This window comes from Salminus brasiliensis, chromosome 20 (assembly GCF_030463535.1).
Source record: "Salminus brasiliensis chromosome 20, fSalBra1.hap2, whole genome shotgun sequence".
Lineage (NCBI taxonomy): Eukaryota > Metazoa > Chordata > Actinopteri > Characiformes > Bryconidae > Salminus > Salminus brasiliensis.
Genome location: NC_132897.1, coordinates 9,984,274 through 10,007,815, shown reverse-complemented (window position 1 = coordinate 10,007,815; position 23,542 = coordinate 9,984,274). Strand labels below are relative to the sequence as shown.

Sequence of the window (23,542 nt, the reverse complement as noted above, 5' to 3'; positions counted from 1 at the left end):
TGTGTGTGTGTGTGTGTGTGTGTACATATTGAACAGTAAAATGGATCAGCACAGACAATTGGTGTGTGCAACCATGTTTTTGATCACTATATTAAAAAAGGCACATATTGTGCTGCCTGTGATAGGTTTCTGAATGAGCGCTTAAATTCAGATCATTATGGAAACACCTCATTAAACTCTGGAATAATAAATAATTAAAGACATGCCATGGAAACCTTTCTCTTTAACAAATGAAAATGAAATATCCAAGTTTAAATAATACTGAGAGATGAAGGTAATATAACTAAAACAATAAAAATCATTTATATCTATTATTATGCAACTTTCTTGTGAGGGAAAGATTAGCACATCTCATTACGACTTCCAATGCCTTGAACCAGGTGCAGCACATCAACAGCAGACAATTTACAAGTGGAACAACTGCCAGAATGGATAGGTAAGGCCGTCCTACCAAGGTCAGCCCAAAAGAGCTGACAGCAAAATGCATAAAGAAGCCTCCAACAATCCCAAATCGTCATCACGGGACCTACAAAGTAGAGCAAGTTTGAGGTGTGCAAGAAACCCTTGGTGACAAAAAAAATTGCAACCCTCTCTATTTTACAAACACTAACACACATATGAGGCTGAGCTGGGGAATTGAATCCCAGGACATTTGTGCTTCTGACACAGACAGACTTATTTAAGAAGCTTTCATGGGCCCCCAAAAAAACAATCCCACAAACACGCACACACAGTGGCACACAAACACAAAGCAAGCAGCCCCTTGGCCTTTAGAGGGCAGGCAAAGACTAGAAATAGAGAACAGTAAAAAGCTGGGGGTAGGGGAGCACAAGAGCACAAGGGTGTGAGTGTGCAAGTGTACGCACAGTAGTGTACGAAAGAGAGAGAGAGAGCGAGCGAGCAAGAGAGAGCGCGTGTGAGACAGAGACACTTCTTATCTCAGCGTAAGTGAATCACTCTGTGAATAAAACTGTCCAGGGCAGAGCTCTCTGTATGCATGCGTGTGTGTACGTGTGCAGGCACGTTTCACTAAGCCAACAGAGATTGACCACGACAAAAGTCCAGACACACACAGATTACAGACGATTAATGCCTAGGGGGCACAATCAGAGCATTGTCCAACACCTTGGCACCCACCACACTCGCACACGACGCAAGCCCACCTGCTTTGTGCCACTTCGCTGGCCAGATAAAGAATGGGGCCACACTTGTACTGGCTGTGAGTCGGCCACACAGATCAGACACATTCCAGCTGTAGACAGAAATGACTGCATATGAGTGTATGAAAACCAGACTCACGCCATATTAGCTAGTTACACGTTTCACTGAGTGATTAACTGCAATTGCATGTAGAAAAAAACTACAACTAATGTTAGACAGGCATTTCGGACTGATTCTGGTAACCGATATGATACAATAACTTTATTATGGTATTATCCATACTTCCAGAACACTGAAAAAAAATCCAATTATAGACTTATAGATTATCTGTTTATTTGAAATTGATTTCCTCCTGTTGCTTTGTGAATAATTTTTTGTTTATTTTTTATTTGTTTAAATCAGTAAACAACTAATCCTTGTACTCATTTGTTCAAGGCCTTTATTAAATGAGGCAATACTTTTATTATCATTAAAAGTAAGTTTTTTTTAAGTACATTTTTTTATGCTTTTATAAATGTTGAAACCAATTTCAGAAATCAACCAAAAATAAACATTTAAAATACTTTTTCATGCCTCTTTTTTTTATTTCTTTAAAGAATTAGAAATATCTAGCTGTCTTTTAAACAGCATCAACATTTCCAAAATGAAAGTCATGTACAATTAAATAATGCTAAATTAACTTGCATTTAAAGTCAAGACTTTTTTTTCTACTACAAAGTTTATTTTGAGACATGAAGTTTTGTTTCAACAAAACAGAAAACGTGCCTATAGCACTGTTCAGATCCTAATTAAAAGCTTATCTCTTTTGAGCTTTTTGTTTTAATCTGCAAACTAAAGCAAATAGGTCAGCTTTTGATTAGGACTTGAGAATGCTATAGATAGTGGACTGCTTACATTTGCAGACTCCCAGAAGGGGGAGCTCTCATTGGTTGGGTTGGCATATTTTATTAACTCTTACCAAGACGTGCAACACCATATTTCAATAAACCTTACCAATTAATATTTGAGTTTTCTGGGAATTTCTGTTACTATTATAGACCAAAAGGTGTGTGATTAAAGCTGTATTTTTTTAATACAGTTACAGGGACATGTGAAGGTTAAGTAATATCTGAATAACTTCAACTTTGGTTGGTTGGATAATAAATAACATAATGAGGCTACAACCCAAATAAAAGAAGCAAATACTCCATATGAATAACACCTATAAATAATACCACCTGTAGAGGATAGCAAAAGCGAGGAAGAGGAACAGAGAGAGAGATACACTGACCTTTTATCTTGACCAGTTCATTGCTGTATCATACTGATGGTCTAACCAGCCAACTTTTATTTTAAAATACCGGGAATGTGGTGAACACTGGGACGAAAACCCCACCCTGCCAGTTATATCCTAATGTCTGTATCTCACCAATCCCAGCCGGCATGTGACTTCTTGGCCGACATGGGTCTATTTAATGGTAGGGGAAACACTACTGAACACTGGTTGTCTATTTTTGCCAACCTATCTATCTGTTCATCATGATAATCTGCTTGATCACAGGCTTCTATTAATTAGCTGAATATTTGTCAGTGGTGAGCTCAGCCTCGGTTCCCTTATGCAAACAGCTCTTCTTCCCCTGCTTTCAAGAGAGCCCCAGCAGTCTGTTAGAAGCTGGCCCACAACCCGGAGCGTCCCAAAGCCATGCCAGCCGGCCAAGCCTTGCCTCATTCAAACCCTGCTCCAAAGGCTGCATTCACAGCCACTGCTTGGCCATTAAGATGCGAGGCTCATAGCTGCCGCTTAAAGGTTCTTTCACTGTTGCCCACCCTCACTCCCCTTCAGAGTGGCTTCATTGGCTTTTTGGACTTGGAATACTGGGGCTGTGCTGTGTTCCATTCCAATTAAAACCTTAAAAATGCTAATGTTGCTAATAGAGAATGAAAGTATACAGCCACCAATTAGCATGATCCAACTGCCATCACACTAAATGACCTATCCATGCTGCACCCACAAATGCATTCTTTTATATCAGCTGTTTAGAATGTAGGAGAAGTACCACTCAGTCCTAACGAGAAACTGATGCTGGTCAAAAGATCACTTGTACATATAAAAAAAATCAAGCTGGTCTATCCTAACAATGTGATCTTTCTCCCACACACACACACACACACACACACACACACACACACACACACACACACACACACACACACAAAATGGGTCTCTTAAAGATTAAGGGGTTAAAGAGTGGGTAGCAGAGCTTGTAGTGTGTTTGTGGGTATGAGCGAGTGCGTGTTGAGGACAAAGGAGGGTGAGAATACCCTTAGCCATGGCGCGTTCAGCCTGCCAGTGCCCCAGGGTTGGAGGGGAAGGCTGAGCCTACGCTTTCATCTCTCCACCCCCCACACCCCCTGTGTCCTCCAGCAGACATTATTATTTCATTGGGAAGATGCTCAGATTGAGGAGGGCTGTGTTTGGGGCACTGTAACAGTTGACCTGGCTGGCCTCCATGAAGGGAACTATCGGCTAGAGCAAGGTGAATGTGTGTATCCTGCCTGCATAGCAAAGGGGAAGCAGGGGGAAAAACTAACAAAGCATGGAGGTTGTCATCAAACCTTTATGTACTGCTGACAGTACACTCTGGAGTGTGAGGAGAGTGAGACGAGATGTCAATCTGTTATAAAACACAGACAAACAGACTGACCTTCGGATTTCGTTCACTCTTCCGTCAGGACCTGAGTTTTCCGAAAGGCACCTTTACAAAATATAAGAAAAACCTTCACTACGTCCATAATTCTGTAGACATCGGTGTTCCCTCCTTGCTGCAGTCTGCAGCATATACTCTACATGAAGGCATTACACTAGATGGTAGGAAATTGCTGTGAGTATTTGATTGTGTTCAGCCACATGAGCATGCTGATTAGGAACTCCATCAATTGAATTTGTATTAGATGCAGTTCCCCTGCTCCAATGGTGTGTATCCAGAGATATATACAGCATACAGCCATCCCAGAGTAGAGTGAGGTATTGTACACCCACTGAATACACTTATAAGGAAACTCTCCATACCTTTGGACATAAAGGGCCAGATTCCCAGACACAGATTAAGCCTAGTCCATGACTACACAGCATTTGGAACAGATATTTTACATTAAAAAGGACAATACAGTCTCTAGGCATAATCCCTGTCTAGGAAACTGGTCCCTAGAGAATACCACATTAAAGCACACCACTCAAGGGTGTGAGTTACAGTGGTTTAAAGCTGTGTTTTAAATACAATATGACAAACGCACACTAAAAGCTTCAAATTCAAAAAAATTCAAGCTCATACACTATATGGATACAATTATTTGGATGCCTGCTTATACCTTCTTTCTTCCAAAATCAAGGGAATTAAAAAACAAAAAAGTATCCGGCTTTTGCTGGAGTAACTGTCTCTACTGTACAGGCAATGATGATCACCACTCCAGAGAACACAGTTCCACTGCTCCACAGCTCAATGGAGACACTTTTTTTATCCTTTTTAATACATATCTTTTTACATAAAACAGTGATCCTTTTAGGCTGCATCATCCACCACCTTGCTATCGGCTTTCCCATTTCCACAGCAATGGCCAGTAACAGAATAATGAGTAGCGCACAGTCAGCCTTACAATGCGTGTCTGTGTGTGTGCGTGCACATCATGAGTACTGAGTAGCTGTCTGCTTCCCAGACACATCACACTTTTAATTTTCCAAACATCCTCCTCTGACCTCTTTTCGGTCGTTTCTATTGGACCAATCTCCGTCGACTTGGAAAAAAAAGGGAAAAAAAATACACGTTCTCACCGGGACCAAAACAATCCCAATCTAATTTACTTTTTGAGGCCAGAATATGTACATGTGTTAATGGGAGAGTGGAATCAAATTAACTATAATTAGTCAAAGCAGAGGAGAGCGGCGAGCGGTGTCGAGGCGCGTGGGAAAGTCACAGCTCGTTTCATCTCCCACCCCCCACCCCCTCCTCGTCCCTAAACCGCCGTCTAGTCGCCCTGCTTCCAGTATGTTGACACATGTCGCGCACTTCAAAGCTCACTCACAGCGATTGCACGTGGCATCCAAACAGCCAGACGCGCCAAAAACATTTCTGTCCTGACAAGATTTTCCATGCAGCAGAAAAAAAACAGAAACCTCACGTGTGAATTTCATGAGCGTCATACACTTGACTCATCTAATCCATTTAAGAAGACGTACGGTAGATCCTGGTTCGCTTCACTATTCAAATGTAATTTCAGACTTAATTATATTGTAACTCATGCAACGGCCGACTGAAATCTGCATGCTTGACTTTTTCCAGTTTTATCAGTTTGACATAAAAAATAAACGTTAAAATGCTTTTTTATTATTTATTTATTTAGTCATTGTCAAGTCCCCCCCCGCCCCCAACTGCTTATGCAAACCGCTTCTGTTTAAACTGCCACTGAAGTGTCACAAGTGAACAGCTCTTTGTGCTTGGAGGACAACACTAATCACCAATTTTGTTGAGTCAGCCAACAGTAGGCCTGCCACAATAATAATACATTATTTCACTTATCTAACAGTATACAGACATGACCCTCAAGATGTTTTTGTGGACTTCAATATTTCCCATCGCGTTTTCTTTTGACAGGAGAGTCCATTAACATGCCAGAGCTTGTGTATTTATTTAGGATATTTCAACATTTTTGTATTCTTAGGTCTTAATATTAATATTAACATTAATAATTAAGGGTTCACCACTCTTTGAAAGGGTGTAATTGCATTATTATGCAATTATATTACCATTGTATCGGTGAAATAAACTGAGCTTAAAATAACTATTATTTTTAACAATAATTGCAATATTTATCGCAATTATTTCTGGGACAAAATATAATCAAAAAAAGAAAAAAAAAAGGTTATCGGGACAGACCTAGCTAACAGACACCCACCCAATACTTCCCACCCAGAGAGAGTGAGACCAATTTGCTCCCAGCTCTCCTGATAATAGAGCCAGCGCTTAGATGACTGCGCCACTTGGAAAGCACAGCAATAACATTTAATGAAATTCAAAGTGTAATAAAATATGTCCTTTACCACTTACAAACACAAATCTTATGAGCTGCTGATCAAGAGCAAAGCTCACATTCCTCCACTTATTTTAATGAGCTATTTGTGATCATTAATACGTTTCATAGGGGTTAAACAAGATCTGTGGTAATGGGTTATTCCAGTGGACTAACATTTTTCCAGGAAAGAACCAGAGTGAATGGTGGGCAGCCCTGACTTCTCCCATCTCATGTATCTTTGTATGCTCATATGACAATACAGTAATAAGTGCATGTGCTTATTCAGTGGCATCACTCAATAAAATGGAGCCTTTTCCTTTCATTCCACCCCTCCCTCCTCCGCTACATATCAATGAGCATTGACACAACTCTCATAGGATTTTGGAGCCAGAACATGAATGTGAATGGGGTGAACACAGGAAGACTTTGAGTCACAATAATATCAAATAATATTATAATGTGTCAATGTGTAGAGAATACCCCGCATATACATATGCACCTCATAAAACAGCCTGCACAGGAAAGATTTAGCAGTTAGCATATGAAAGGTTATATGGGGAGAGATGAGTGAATTTTTCAATGTTTTGAAATTCATACAATTTCTTAGAAGTGCTTGCAGTGTAAAGATTCTCTTGAACGTGTGTGTGTGTGTGCGCGCATATGTGAGTGAGCATAAGTCTGTTCTCATATCTGTGAATAACATGTTCGGAACTTGTGCACTGTGTGTTTATGTAAGAGCTGCATGATGTATTGACAGCTGATGTATAACTGGCCGATAAAAGTGAAGATGTAATTATCAGTACAATATCGGAAACACACTGTAATTGTGACCATTTCGAATCCAGTTATTAGTAAGTAAGACTTTCAACAGGGCCTATATCCTACATTTATCTACTACTTTATACATTTTTCTAACTAAACAATTGATTTTTTTTACATAGTATTTCTCAACCTCTCTTTATCCCTCAGACTTAAGCATTTGTATAGTGTCTTCTCCAAAAAGAGGTCCTTATCATTTTAGTGTGAATGGGCAGGGCTAAACTGCTGTAGGCTGAATGGTGACTAAATTAGTTGGTTTTCATGACATCACAAAAACAAACAAAAAAAATCATTTTTGCAGCTTATATATAGTCTGATATTGACTAGAACTGCATCACACACACCGCGTGATGTAATCTGATGTTGCCAGCAGTGTGTTTGTTCAGGGACTAGAAAAGCTGTGTGTGTGCACGCAAATCTGTAGATCTGTGTCAACAATGGATGCAACTTTAAGTATCTAAATGCATTCATTAGAAGAGGTGTCCATAAATATTTGGACATAGTATAAGTGTGTATGCGAGACACTGATGTACATATAGAATAGGCGGTGTGTTGCAGACAGTTGGGGGCTGCTAAAACTGTAACATCGGTGCTGAATTGGTCTTCTGACCGAACATCTGGCAGTCCATGCCTGCACTGAACGTATGGCGGGACGAATAGTACAGTGAGGACTCTGTTTCTGCCTCAAATGTGACTTGACTGCTTTAATCCCATACTGCCTAATTAACTAACTTCTTGCACAATACGCATCTGAAATTGTGTGAGTCTGCAAGGTGTTGTATTCAGTTCAATCCAATTCTCATTACCCATGTTGACAACAGTAGTCTTGCTTACTAGTTGACACTCAGGTGAACTACAATACTAGCTAGTCTGCATCAATTAAGAGATCTGATGAGACTAAATGCTAGTAACACATACTAGTAAATAATACATGTTATAAACCTTAGTAGAACTATTAAAAAAAAGTATTGAATCTGTTGATCAAGCTTTCAATATCGGTACTGGTAAACAAAAGGTGTTATCACACCATCTGTAGATTTAGCTTGTCTTACACACTTTATACTTGCATTATGGTGTGAACTTGTTTAAAACGGTTTAAAAACGCATCATAACAAAGTGTAATTTCTTGGTTATTGTTTAGCCCAGATATTTTACACTAGTGCATTTCATGTTTGTTTGGTGGTATGTGTGCGTTTGTGTGTGTTGGTGTGGTAAAGAGAGAGAATACTAGACTACTAACCTGCGTGGCGTAGCAGCATTTTGGCAATGTCTGTTTGCTGGTTAAGCAGAGCGTCGTGCAGTGGGCTCACTCCCTTCACCTGACTGTCCAGCTTCAGGCCGGGGCAATGCTGCAGCAGGGCTGCCACACACTCACTGCTGCCATGGTTACAGGCTTCATGTAGGGGGGTCCAGCCAGCATGGTCTACACACACACACACACACACACACACACACACACACACACACACACACACACACACACATACATACACATATACACATATACACATATACACACACACACACAAATACATAAATACATACAGACATACATTTTACAGCCAGAAAAGACAGACAAAGCCACTCATTAAACAATGGAAATGCAAAAGTGTTGCTATGACAGTGTGACAGTTCAAGGCCATAACAGTTAGCGATTCTCAGGCTTTATGTATAATATATAGAGTTCTGCACAGAAAGTCAGAGAAAGCAGAACTAAGACAAAATTAAGACTAAGAAAACGTATTTTCACCTTACTTGTAAATGTATTTGTGTTCATGTTTTATTTGCTATGCTAGCCCTAGCGCTCCAAATCAGCACTGTACAGTGCTTTTCTAAAACTGGAATAAATATACTCATTTTTTAGACCATCGAATAATGCAATAGTAGCAGCGCAAATGTCATCCACATTTAAATGCACAGCAACATTTTCACTAGTGATGCAGTTCTAAAGCACAGGCCTTGTTCTCAAAATCATCTTAAAGCAACAACAGCATTTCTTTCGTCAAAACCAAGGTAATTTCTTTAAAATGTCGGAACGGTTTAAACCAGGTTTATTCATGCACAGTTCTATAACTTCTAACTATTAAAAGAAATCGTAAAACATAGAACCCCCCCCCCCCCCCCCAAAAAAAACCCCCAAAACAAAACAAAATTCACCGCTTTAAGCGGCAGATTGCCAAATCCAAATTAAACAGCGAAGGGCGTGTGTGGAATTAGCTAGATGCGAGAGCAGTAACTGAAATCCACTCCGCCGCTGCCAAACACACGCTTATGGTTTAACTTTAAGGTTAGACCTATGACGTACACTTCTCTGCTCAGGAACGATGCGCTCGCTGCGTGCAGAATGGGAAGGGTCTCGGGAGGTGGAAGACTCTTACCTTTAACGTTGGCGTCCGTCCCGGGCAGGCTGAGGATGTGCAGGACCGTCTCCACCTGGTTCCTCTTGCAGGCTCGATGGAGGAGTGTCTCCCCTACACACAGATGAAGGAAAGAGAGTGAGAGAGAGTAAGAGAGAGCGCGTGTGTGAGAGAGAGAGCGGATAACTGAACCGGGCATCGTCCAAAATTAGGGTGTGTCTTGCCCATTGTCCCTGAAACACCCCAAACGCCAGCGAAGCATTGAAGAGAGTGAGATAGCGTTCCTGCAATTTCTGCATGCATCCCTACAAATAATAACAAAAATGAAATTCAAAAAATATATATGAAGGGGATTTTTTTTGTCAGTTTCTGAAAGATGAGATGAGAACAGGGAGACTCAGCGGGGGAATAAAAAAATCCCCCATCTGCTCCCCTCCTCAATAACCCCCCCCCTCCAGTTAGACAGTGCACATTCCACACTTACACTTGCTGCTGGAAGTTGAGGGCGAGTGCGAGGGGGAAAGAGGCTTCCTTCCTGTCCGGTTTTGTTTCGACTAGCTGAAGTTATGGTACGCAGCCCACGCACAAAGCCTCCAATAGGATTTTTCACACATCCACAGTTCAAAAGCTCCACTGGGCATCGCAAATGGGCCCACGTGATATTCAGTCAGCAAAGCACCTCAGCAAAAAGCCCAGCCGCAAAAGCTTCCCTTGTTGTTGTTTTTTTTATTTATTTATATTTTCTATTCTCACCTCTATTCTCTCTCTTCTCCCCTTCCTCTGCAGATACAATATGAAGCGGAGAGAATATATTAGAGGCTGCTCTGCCTGCTCTCCTTTTTTCATGTATGGCTGAACTTCACAAGAAAGTTAAAGGCCAAGCATGAGTGCCTCTGTGGCTGCCAGTATAATACGCCAGTGCAAAGCTGCTAATAAATGCTTTACTAGCTCTCACCAGGGCGCCAGGCTTGGCCAGCTCGATAAAACCCAGCGTGGCAAAAAAAAAAAAAAAAAAAAAAAAAAAAAAAAAAAATCAGGAGCGAAAAGAGGAAGGAAAGAAAGGCAGACAGTGCCCTTTCTTCTAGATGAAGGAGGAGAAAAAAGGAAAAGAGGAGATGCTACAGCCCCTTCAACATCAAGACGTCATTACGTTTCAAGAGCGTTCTTTCAAGAGGGATCAAACGCGAAAAATGAGCTTTTATGGGGCAAAAAAAGGAGCAAGTGACCAAATGTGCTTAATGTTGCTCAAGGACTTCATCTGTATTCCATGGAACCGGCAGGTAGAGGGACAAGAAACGTAAAGAAAGGGGAAACAAACAAACAAAAAAAAGGCAGCTGGCACACTACAAGTAGCCAGCTGTGGCCAACCACCTTGGCCTCGAAACGCCAGTTGCTAAACAGTGCAGTGCTGCCCACCAAGAAACAAACCGAGGAACCCCATGCTGGGCCCAAGCCTTTTGCCATGCTCTCCTGAAACAGAGCATGGAAAACTAAAGTCATCCTGGTGTTATTACACTTTTAAAGAAGCCAAAAATGTTCATTGTCTAGAGTGATGCCATAGAACCGCCACCTTTAGTAAACCATTAATGAACAAATGAGATGGGTGTGAAGAACCCCATTTTTAGAACCAATACGTAATGTTAAGATGTGCTACATAAATTAAATGCCTTTGCTAGACCCAAGTAGTCTTAAAATTAATGTGTTGAAAAGGTTGTTTTGAGATAAAGTAGAACAGGGGTGAGGAACGGAGAGTTAGATTCAAGCAGTGTGCAGTCTGGTGAATCCTGCTGTAGTACTCAAACTAAACCAGGTATTTAGCTGAGGAGTTAAATCCAATGTCATTGAGCAGAAATAAAGAAATAAAATAGCACCAAACTGCAGGAGCTCCCTACCCCTGCCATAGAATAACCAGTTTAGAGAACCTCCGCAGATCTTAGTTTTTTAAGGCCGTGTGGATGGAACAGCTTTTTGGAGTGATATTGTAAGATAAACTCTTATTTCTTTTTCTAGAGCGTAGATTCTAGGGTTATTTACTGGGGTATTTAGATGAAAAACTGTAGAACAACCCGTTTTGGTTGGGTTGAAAAGCTTCCACATGTAGTAAAGGGATCTATGCAAATTTTAAAGGCCTTCCTAGAGCCACACATCCAAGTCAAGTACTGTTCAGGAACATTCATTTTTTGTGTAGGCGTGATGGATGCTTCCAGAGTCAAACAGTGTAGGATTAGTGTATTTGGTCCAAAAAAAGTGCTTTCAAATGACATACTTCACATTTCTGTTTATTTGAAGATGGTAATTCAATAACAAAGCAGAACCAACCAACAGTGAGTGAACCAAGCTAATTAGCAGTCAACTGCAAACGCCAACGCTGTAACAGAACGACTGGCGGCTCCAAAAAACCCAACTTTTGGACTGGAGAATTCGGTCCAAGAGAAGCACACTATTATTATTTCTATTTTGAAACACTAAAAAACTGTGTGCCACTAATCTCCTCATATCTGTTCACTGTGAATGCTAATTCTTGTACAAAAGTGCAAGCAACCACAAACCAACCAGAAGTGTGAAAATAATTTCTCAAAAAGGCTTAAACTGAAACCCAGCTAATTAGCAGTCGATTGTAAAGAAATGAAACAAACAGAAGGCAATAAAACTATGACTTAATGACTTGCTTGGCATCACGGCTGGTCTCGGCTTGCCGTGGTCCTTTTTCTCCTGCTAATAGGCTCTAAAACCCAGTGATTAAACATTCCTTAACTCGCAGTGTGTACACATCCTCACAAATGCCAGACCCAATCTCCAGCCAGTTAAATCATTTTAATGGCTCCAATTTGGACACAACGCCTCCATTATAAGGATAATTGCATACTCAGCATTTACAAGCACGGAAAGGATAAATCTGTCCTGTCCTTTTCTATAAATTCCCCAACTAGCCAGCACTGCGCTCTTAAGCAGAGTTGTCAAATGTATGTGGGTCTTTTTCCTCCCTTGTCTGGAGGAGTGTGTTTGCTTGCATGATGTGCGATGCTAGACATGACAGCTTAGCTGGAAGTAAGCTAATGATTTAAAGAAGGGAGCTACTTGTCAGGAGTGGACTAAAGAGTGATCCTCTGCCATTATAGCATATTTTCTACCTGATCACCTGTCAATTATGACAAAGTTGTAAAACCATAACAAATGGTATGGGAAATAAATCTGCGTGGAACTACAGGACAGTACATGTGATAAGCACAGTATGAGGGTCAAAAACTACTTAAAAATGCATTTTATTTAAAACTCCAATAATAATAATAAATTCCCTTAGAAATCCCCTTTAAAATGACCCCTTAAACAACTGACAGATACAGTTACAGTAGTCACTATAACAATCATGGTAGTTAGAGTGGTAGGGTCATCACAGTCACGCGATTAATATCAATTACTCCGAAAAAAAAAAAGACAAGAAAATGAGTTTGTTTACATGCACTTCATAATCCGATAACTGTAGGACATCAGATTTTGTCAGTAATTCGATCAGTGTGTTTTACATGCACTAAAGCAATCTGATAATGGCAAACTCCGGGTCCACAATAGTCAGGTAGTAATCGGGTTCCTGCTTTGCAACCAGCCAATAATGTCACAGAAGACAACGTGATGTAAAACCTAATTTCATTCCGTTGTTTGTTTTTTTCTTTTTTTTTCGAATCACATACATCATTGAGGGTCCTGTTTACATCTGCCACCTGTGTTGTATGTGAACAGTATCTGGATCCCATTTGACCGGATTCTGTTTACACTTGTTATTAAAATGCGTCCCCAGTGTGACCCAGATGACATCCGATTTTACTTTCCTGCGTAAAAAGCTCACCAACGTGTAGATCATTTTTATTTTACTTCCTGTAAACAACAGCCTATCATCAAAATTGTCCTGCTCCGGGAGACTGTGACAGTGGTGGTTCTACAATGCAGTGGAACTGTAGATGGTTCTGGCATTCCTGTAACAGCTCTATCAGAAAATGTGACAGACTATTTAAGCCGCAAGCGAACAAACTCTGTAATACTGGTTCGCACGGGTGTACACACACAGGAGAGAGAGGGCAAGAGGGAGATAAAATCTGATCACTAAAATCACATGATAATGCCTGGTGTAAACAGGCACTAGAAGATGAAAAATATTCCTTTGTTAATCATGTTGGTTTCAGAGTCACTCGGAAAGCGTTTCATCTCAGTGTTGCGGGAGCTGTTAAACGCTGCTTGTCCATTGAAATTCTAATATTAACACAATATTAAGGAAAAGAAACTATATGCAAATGATACACTAAATGAAAAACGTATTAGAACACCTGTTCATTCATTGTTTCTTTCGAAATCAAGGGTATTAAAGAGTTTATCCTGCTTTTGATGGAGTGACTGTCTCTAGTGTCCAGGGAAGGCTTTTTACCCAATTTTGGAACATTGCTGTGAGGATTCGATTGCATTCAGCGACACAAGTGTTACTAAGGTCAGTATGTTGCATGATTAACACCCCACCTCTTCCCAAAAATACTGTATGGAGCAACATCATTCCAGAGAATTCCCTCATCATACCATCATGCCCTATGCCTCTTTAAGCCCACGCCTGGGTTTAGACATGCTGCCAATAGGTTCATATTTTATCTAGTCCTATTCTATTGGGAATACTTCTCTACAGGAACTATATAAGATATTGATGATCTGGACATACAGTGTACCATGTATGGTTATATGCAAATGAAAAGTTTTGTTGATTTTTGTGAGTGAAAATAAGCACACATTATTTACAGGGACAAAAATTAAATATGTTAAAAGGACAGCGAATTAAAGTATTGGGACATAACAAACCTTTAAAATCCTGCCACATTTTACATACTGATGCTATATTCAGTAAATTAAAAAATATCATTCATTTAAATATGTAGAACGGTGTTTTCAGTGGAGGATGTGTACTTTTCACGTTTGACCAGGGGTGTCCAAACTTTTGCATTCAACTGTATGTATATTATCCTCACTTGGTGCCGAAGCCAAGTAACTGCAGAGTGCATTCAGTGGTCACACGGCTCAGGATGAAGTTAACAAGGCGTCGCAGACCTGCACACACACTGCTCTGTCTGTCTACCTTCAGAAATACGGTATATGGCTGAGAGCCTGTGGATGCATCATCAAAAATTGATGTCCCGGCACATCAGTATAGGGAACACGTAGTGCAAAAACAACACAAGGCAAGGAGCAGCAGCAGCCTGCAGTCTCTTGGAAGCAAGGCTCTCCTTCCCTCTACCTCTCTGTCTCTCTCTCCACTCCATGCCCTCCCCCCGCTCCCTGCTCTGGCGTTGGGGTCTTTTCTGATCAGGTGGATAGAAGATGAGCGCTGACACCTCGGCGGGTTCACTCAGAGTGCCAGGCTCCTAATTACCAAAACTTCCAGCTCCACAAGCTAGCGCTCACCCCCCTTTTCCGTTTCTCTCCCTCTCTCGCCCCCTCTCCCACAGCAGAATCCTAATTGCAGTGTTTAATATTCCTAAACTGGGGATCTGACAAGCGTTGTGTTTGTATGTGTTGCTTTTTTGTGTTTTTTGTGCTTTTTCCCCCTCTACCGCTTTCTTTCCACATCTTTACCAAAGCACCGAAGGCAAACACACAGTGTGCAGCATGTAAATGCCAGCTCTGCAAGTTCTGCCGTTGAGTGTTCGTGATTTGTGTTTGTGGGGTGCTTTTGACCCAGGCGAAGCGGTTTGGCTCAAAATACAACAGCATTTTTTTTCCTCAGTTAAAGCAAAAGAGAAGAGAGAAAATAAGACTAATCTTGGAGCTGAAGATGGTCTGGGGGCTCTTCATTTTAATGTCCTTATCAAGCAATCAGACGTAAAGGTAGCAGAGAAAACACAGAAAAGGACAAAGCCCAGTGGTGTATATATGTGTGTATATATATAGTATATATAGCCCATGTGTATGTGTGTGTGTATATATATATATATATATATATATATATATATATATATATATATATATATATATATATATATATATATATGTGTGTGTGTGTGTGTGTGTGCGCATATGTGTTCTTACCTGCAGGATTGACTCTGTGGAAACCTCTCGGGACATTCTCCTTCCCTGAGCCTGAGCCGCCCACTCGCGCTCTCTCTCTGAACGAACAGACACACACAGACACACACACATATTAAGAGTGTAGAATTAGATGTGGGGGGAATGGAAGTACAGGTAAGAGAGCAAAGCGTGAAAGAGAGGAGAGCAAATGCATGAGAGAGCAAACAAAAAAAAAAGAGCAAAAGGGAGAGCGAGCTAAGAGAAAAAGAAGGGAGAGTGCGAGAGAGAGAGACAGAGAGACAGAGAGAGAGAGAGCAAAATAGAAGGATGGCCGAGAGATGGATGGAGAAACAGAAACAGAGAAAGGGGGCTACAGAAAAGTGAGAGATCAAAAAAGAGGGACATTCTACTACAATTTCGCTGCATCATTTGATCAGTAAAGAAACCTCATAGAACACAGCAGACACATCTCACATGGAGGGAAACAAAAAAAAAACCCTCTGAAGTGTCAGAAACCCTGCATCAGAAGTGTGCACTGCCCCAAAAACCACACACTGCAGCACTACAAATGGGTCCAGAGATGTCATTAGATCGGTATCACTCAAACAGCCAGAGAGCAGCATCTTGTCAGGCCAAAGTGGAGACACAGGCATCAAAGTGCATCCCCCCTTTTACAGGCTAACAACCAGCAGAGCGCACCGGGACTACTCGGAGGGCGCTCTTATCCAAAGAGACAGCCATCTAAAGGGCCCGGTGGCGCTCTTCTACACTGGAGTCCGCGGCCCAGTCTCTATAAGGGGCTGTGGATAAATGGTCTTCTGAGTGCTCCTCCACTGCAGGGTGGATTGGTGGAGATGGGTTAGGAAGAGCGGCAGTGTGTTCCTGTCTGAGTCACTGCTGTGGGTGGAAAGGGTGATGGGAGAGGACACTTATTCTGAGAAGGAGGAGGAGGAAATGAGGATTCTGAGGCAGAGCACACTAGAGCTTAGGGCCCAATTGATGTGAACATTTTGTGACTGATAGCGATCCTGATCTTAACAGATATTGGCTGATGTCATGTTATATATGTTATGTTTAAACTGTATAATACAGTAGTTTTAGTTTAACATTGCTTTACTGGCTGACGTTCATCAGTTGTTAACCATTTTTAAATTCACTGGCAGTTGGAAAGAACTGCTCAAGGAAGAAAAAAAACAAGTCACTGACACAGCAAATAAATTAATAAATAAATATATGTAACTAACCACTAAGGCTGTGTATCAGTAATGTGCAAGTTCTCCTCCCATCTTGATTTTTGCCCCACACTACTGTTATTATTCAGCTTTTATTTATTAGCACTATAAACAATTATCCACTATAATAATTTGATATTACAAAATATTCAGTATCTACTATAAGTGATTCAGTCACTGCTATAAATGATTATCAACTGCTGCAAATGACTCAGTATCTTGCAATAAATGAGTAAATCACTGCTATGAATGATTCAGTAACTGCTATTATACTAATATGTAACTTCTGTTGTTTGAGGGAGATTTTCCAACACACTTCTACAAGTTCTCAGTGCTGTTTAAATCAGTTGATTTTCTTGTTCATGACATCACTTGCCTTGCATCACTTGATGAGCGGTGTGGAGTCTAGATGGAATACAAAGTCTAACCCCTGGAAGATGTGCGTAGCGTTTTGTAGATGCACCAAACACAGGTTTAAAGTAATTTTTGTTTTGTTCTGTTTATGTCTGAAGGCAACACATCCATATTGCGGCATCCAAGTTCAACAGTCAAGCTATGATCTACAAACTATTTCTTGCTCCATAATTCTAACTGTTGTCAATCTTGAAAGAGGCAACTGCTTACTGCTGGTGCTTGCATTCTCTTTCCACTACTGACACAATCTTGATAGTGTTGTTCAACTTAATAGACAATATATAGGCGTGTGAACAGCAGGACATTTATGTTAATGTGTGTGAAAGTAGTAAAAGACTGATCTACATTATTTTCACTAAAATAAGCAATTCTTCTCGGATTATACAAATGACATATAAGACACCTAGAAGAACACTCCTCTGGAACAGTGACTGGTCAGGATGTTCACAGCACATAGCAAAAATATTACGATTGGGCGAGGTTGCATATTGCAGCCTTCTGCGAGATCAGTATTGCAAAAGCAAATGTTACAATAATGATCAACATACAATATATTGCACAGCCTTAGGGCACACACAGCGCACAAGAGAAGGAAAACAGAAAAACAACAACAAAAAAAAAAAAAACCAAAAGAATCCAACAAAAGTTTGTTTTGAGATCTCAGGTGCTTCTTCCCACATGGATACATTTTTGATAGTAAAACTAATAGTTTGCCAGTTCTGCTAAACTGAGTGCATCAGTATTTGTTGTTTTTAACCCCCATATGCTGCAATACTAAAAAACACAGGAACACTGACCGCAAACAGCCAGTGCCAATTAAGCGGGCAGAAAAGTGAAGGCTCCTGCTAGCCCATGCATGCTAATAGCACTGTGCTGTCAGGTGCTCCCACAGTACTGAGAGACACAGGCCTGCCAGAGAGAAAGAGGGCCAGAATCCCACAACAAACATCTCTCCTTCGCTCATAATTGGCTTGTTCAAAAGCAAGGCGCACACTCCCAGCACTGCAGTACAAACATACACACAGGCACTTAACTTCCTATTAGAGGGGAGGAGTAAACATCTGCGTGTGAATGTGAATGTGCATGGTTTTGTTCCTCTGTGTGTGTGCGTGCGAGTGTCAGATTTGGGATGTCAGCTGCTTCCACATCTACTGCTACGGCCTATGATCCAACATCAGCAGCATTGCATAAACTTAAACAGGAATATATACACTGTTTTATAAACTAAGCACTAATTTATTGGACATGTGCTGCGTTTTGCTTGGAAAAGAGCGTGTTATCTGGGTTATACAAGAAATACACTGGCAGTGAATGTTAAATGTTAGAACAAAATCAAGTGGGGATGGTCAATAACATGGCCAAGGTGCATATTATTATTAATATTATTATTTGTAACTCAGCAGAAGACAGGGCTCTGAGTGGTCCAGTGGACTAAGGCGCTGCCCCCATGGTCCAACGGTTGTTGGCTGGAATCCCAGGTCATGATGCTTGCCTTCAGCAGCCAGAATCACACTACTTTTTTGATGTTGGTCAGCACAGGCATTAGTTACCTATTGTATTGGAGATTTCCTCTGAGCGTGTTGCCTACCTAGCGATGCTGCAGTTAAAAAAAGGTGGTGGTGAAAAAGGGATAATTAAAAACATTCAATTATTAAAAAAATGTAAAAAAAAAAAAAAAAAACACATCAGAAGAATATATATTAGTATACTGTTATATTGGAAAACAATATTGTCAAAGCAATATTGAGCAATAACTTTTGGAAGGATTTTCTGAAATCAACACAAGATCACATTTATATATATACAGGGTCAAAAATGTGCATAACCCTACTTGAGTTAATATCTAGATGGCGTTCAAAGGTCCAAAACGTATTTTAATGTGCCATGGTCAAGGCCTCTCAACGTTCTGTTATTGATCATGATTGACTACAGCTGGAAACTTCTCTGTGCCCACACAAACAGAGCAATCATTGGATTGAGCAACACACAGCGCAGTATGAAAGTCTTATTGTATAGATCTTAGTGCAGATCTAAAAAGAAAGATTGTAGTTGGGAATGTAAATTAGAGCAATTTCTAAAACAACTGCATACACCAAGGTCATCAGTTCAAACATATTTTATTGGGAGGTGTAGGTCCAGGAGAAGACCAAAACTGTTGCTCTTAGTTGAGGATAAAACTGTTTAAAATGGTCTGGAGCAAGCCAAGGCTGCGTCTAACAAAGAAACTCCTGCTCCAAAAAGACACCTTCAAGCTGACTGAAGTTCGCAGCTGACCACATGGACCCCCCCCAAAAAAAAAAAGCTTTCTAGAAGGTATTCTTATGGTCAGATGAGACAAAGATGTTTGAGCAATAACATTGAGGCATTAAACACCAAGATCATTGTACCAACTCAAGCATGGTGGTTGTAACAACCTGCTGTGGGGCTTTTTTGAACTGGTACATTGCACAGAATGGGATAGAATAATGAAGAACGACTACCTCAGTTCTTCAGAATAACCTCAAACCATCAAATACATCAGTGTTTCTCATCCCTGGTCCTGTACAACTGAGGTACCCTGCCCTGTACATTTTAGTGGACTCTCTACTTTAACACACCCACTGCATCTCGGAAAGGGTTTGTTAATGAACCTGTTTGTTAAATCAGGTGTGTTGGGAGCATTGAAAGCACTAAAATGTGCAAGGCAGGGTGCCTTCAAGACCAGCGGTTGAAGCTTGAACAGAATTAGGCACTGCCACAGGACAATGACCCCAAACACACATCAAAGGTAAATGTGGAATGGATAAAGCACTACACTACATTAAAGATCCATGATGAATGTATGTCCATGATGAATGCATGTAAACGTATGAACACAATCTGAAAAATCAGTAGTTTTTCAATTAATATGATATTACATGTTTTTCTTCTTAATAGCAACAAAACCACCAAAAATAAAACATCCTGAAAAATCTTTTGTAAAATGCTTGATTTTTCTTGTCGTCCAAAAAATTCTCAGCACCATTAAGGCTTCTGTTTAACTGCCTATTCGTTGCCATTTCTAGGAGTCAGGCTAGAAGCTCTGAGTGGAACAAACGCATCTCTAAAGCTGCAGAGTGCGAGACTGAAAAAAAGCAATAAGCACTGGCTGATTAAGCCTGAAGGAGTGAAACACAAGCTCAATTACAGCATGTTTCACCCTCCCAGGCCTGGAGCCCCAAGCAGAGCCCAGTCCAGCAAAGGCCAGTAAGAGAGGACCCCATCTCTCTCCATTAGCCATCTTAACTCCCACTAATACTCTATGATGAGGGACAATGGCTCCATTACAGACACCAGAACTCTCTACAGCTCATCCTTCACTGGGCTAGGATTGTATGTGGGCTGTTGTAATAGCCCTAGTGATGGGTCGTTGTAGCATTAGTAATATAGCGCAATTATGGTTCAGAGAAGACAGAAAAGGACAGCTGAGGGGGACAATGAAGAGGGCGTCTATCACAGAATGTAATTAAGGGTAAGATTGTTTGAAGAAAGACATGGAGAGAAGAAAGCTGACTTTTTTTTAAGATAGCTTCTTGCCAGTGCTAATTAAATTTCAGTACCAAATAGTGATGCACTGATGTGATATAATAATGTAATTGATACTAGCACCAATATTAATTGTATTAAACAGACATTTAATAACAGTGGTGATTGGTCCACATCTGGTCTTTCCTCGTTCATATTTCTGAATCAGTATTGGCATCTGTGCATCCTTAGCGTCAAATGCACTTACAGCCACTGAACGTAAACACCATGAATGCTGGTTTGCTTTCCCTCCCATGCCCTGACAGCGACTGTGTGTATGTGCGTACCTCAGAACTGCCCAGCATGCGGCCAATAAACAGTGTCAATAGTAGCAGGGGGGCACAGCAGAAAACGGCTGCCTGTGTAGATAAATATAACTGCGGGGCTTCTCCCATATCTCTCCCTCTTCCTCCTGCTATCACACCCCAGCCACCCCTACCTCACTCATTGATCTACAGTGACATAAGCATGTCGGACAACCTTGTGCTCTGCTGTGGTCCCCTGAGGTAGTTTTCCATCTATAGCCAGGTGGTCCAGTGCATGTATGTGTGTGTATTACTCACCCTATGCTTGACACCTGACTGTCTGTGCTGGTAGAGATGCTTCTTTCTGCTCCTCGACTGGATGCGTGCATGGGTGTGCGCCCACACAACTGCCCCAGGGCTTTCAGATAGGACGAAACCTGCAAACACACCATAAAAAAATCACTCCTCTACACAATACGGTCAATATATTAGTATTATGATTTATATAGCAATAGTAAATAGTGAAACACATCAATAAATCAATATTGACAAAGCTGAAATTATGTTCTACCATCACATATTTATCTTCTAATGTAGGCATAATACTATTTATGTGATAATGGCAATGATCTAATGGTATCTACAATGATATAATGCCCTGAAGCCACTGGGACGTACTATCTTAAACAGAGAGAGTGGCTCTGGGTGGTTGAGCAGGCCGTTCCTGGAGCAGATGTTTCTGTAGATGGCGTCAGCTGTCAGCATCCTGAGGCGAAGACAGGGTAGAGCAGGAACCAGCTCCTTCAGAACGTCTGGATGAAGATCTAAGAGAGAGAGAAACTGTACATATAAACTATACATACTTTGATAGGCAGAACAGGTCAAGGATTTACAAAGCAGTTGAGATATGTAACGGATAATAAGGTATGTGAGGTATGGAGGCACCACAAAAACACCCTTAATGATCTTACATGGCCTTACTAGCCTCTAACTGTGGAAAATAAGCTAATGAGCATTACCTTGGCACAGGATGGCTATGTACTCCGCCAAGTCCTGGAAGCCTTTGTCCACCAGACGGCTGTTGAGCTGACTATGCTCCTGAGCCCAGTACTCTACCACTACAGCCAGGATCTCCTGCAAAGTGGCCAGCAGCTTCATCCTCCACTCCTAATAGAGCAAGGAGCAAGACAGAGCAGAGAGTCTAAGTGACTGCATCCAAATGTTATTCTAAGGAATGCATTCAGCTACTTTAAGCTGCACACAGCTTGTCTTGTCCCTGTAGAGAAGCAGCTACCAATAGAATAGGACTCTCTGTAGCAGACGAATATAAACCTATTGGCACTATGCCTAATACTAGGTGTATAAAGCCTCTCAGCATTGAGCTGTGGAGCAGTGGAACCGTGTTCTCTGGAATGACGATGCTCTAGCCAATATTTTTGGGATGAGGTGGATGGAGAGATCAGGATGTTGAATACCACGTTTAACTGGACAATTCCTATTGGTCTATTCATCATGAAATTTTGACAGAATGTAAAGAATGACTGCCAGATTTACAACACAGCAAAAATGTTTTTATTGTTTTTTTTTGTTTTTGTTTGCATGACAGCGACAATATATACACTGTATATCTTATATTTTAAGCTTTACCTAAAGAGCGTAAGAACACCCCAAAATCAACAAGAACAGAACCATCACGTTTAATAATGAAAGCAATACAATCTGCTTTAACAAACAACAAACAACCTTTTCATTTCGGTGTGGATTTTATAAATGACTATGTGATATGCTCTAAAACAACAGCATTTGGTGAGAGTGCGATAGTCTGTCAGAGATAACCCTCACCTGAGTGGAGTGGAGACACCAGAGCGCGGCCTCCACCAGCAGTTCAGCCAGCTGCTGCAGAGCCCTGGAGCTCAGTGTCGACTTCTCCCACACGTTCCAGAACATTCTGTAGAGCACAGACGTCCGCGAGCCTCCTCTGCTGCACACATCAGAAGACTCACTTCCACCCACTCATTCCTCTTTACCAAGCCTAGGTCTTTCAATTCAATACTCTGCTGAAATTATGTGTTCTACAGGGTATACACCGTATACATGCATTTTATCTTATTTAGTGACCCTGAGCTGTGGACAAGTGCTATAAAGTTATTAACCATCAAGTGTTTGAGATCTACTCTCACCGTGAGCTAGCAGCATGGAGCTCTAGCTGAAAGACCCGGAGAAAGAATGCCTGCAGGTTGCCATGGAAGCACAGTAGCTCTGGAGAGGCGGGGCTAGGTAGTGAGTGACAGGTGGCCGCACTTGCCAAGCAAAACCTTCAGGACAAAACAGAAACAGAAACACAAAAGTATTCATTTTCACTCACTTTTCTTTCTCATACTCTCACGCTCCCAATGGCCACGATGAATGATGTGAAACAAATGGACTGTGTGAGACAGTACCTCACTGATGTCTGTAGGAGTGGCCAGACTCCATTTTTACACTGAGGGCACTGCAGGATCTGGATGAAGTACTTGACGCTCCCAGCAGAGCTCCAGGTAGGATTATTACGCAGTATGCTGTTCAGAGTGGTGCTGAGGATGCTGAGGAAGTATGGCTGCGCTTCACCCTGTAAGAGTACATCACTGCCATAATTAAACCCACTGGGTTAAACGCACTAAAATAGAACTCTGCGGGACTCCACTAG

At 41.2% G+C, this 23,542-nt stretch overlaps 1 protein-coding gene across 8 annotated transcripts in view; it reads right to left on the bottom strand.

Annotated features, from left to right (window-relative positions):
* LOC140542051 (SMC5-SMC6 complex localization factor protein 1-like) overlaps positions 1–23,542 on the bottom strand; it is a 39,105-nt gene that overhangs the window by 7,983 nt on the left and 7,580 nt on the right. For 7 of the 8 annotated variants that reach the window (XM_072664884.1, XM_072664883.1, XM_072664885.1 and 4 more), the window contains 9 exons: positions 23,298–23,464; positions 23,037–23,171; positions 22,699–22,837; positions 21,876–22,023; positions 21,535–21,680; positions 21,175–21,293; positions 15,444–15,520; positions 9,405–9,497; positions 8,267–8,449 (listed from right to left, as the gene is read on the bottom strand). In XM_072664884.1, the coding sequence (XP_072520985.1) occupies positions 8,267–8,449; positions 9,405–9,497; positions 15,444–15,520; positions 21,175–21,293; positions 21,535–21,680; positions 21,876–22,023; positions 22,699–22,837; positions 23,037–23,171; positions 23,298–23,464 (1,207 nt within the window). The remainder of the gene's footprint in view (positions 1–8,266; positions 8,450–9,404; positions 9,498–15,443; positions 15,521–21,174; positions 21,294–21,534; positions 21,681–21,875; positions 22,024–22,698; positions 22,838–23,036; positions 23,172–23,297; positions 23,465–23,542) is intronic. The other variant, XM_072664882.1, reaches the window with a different exon arrangement.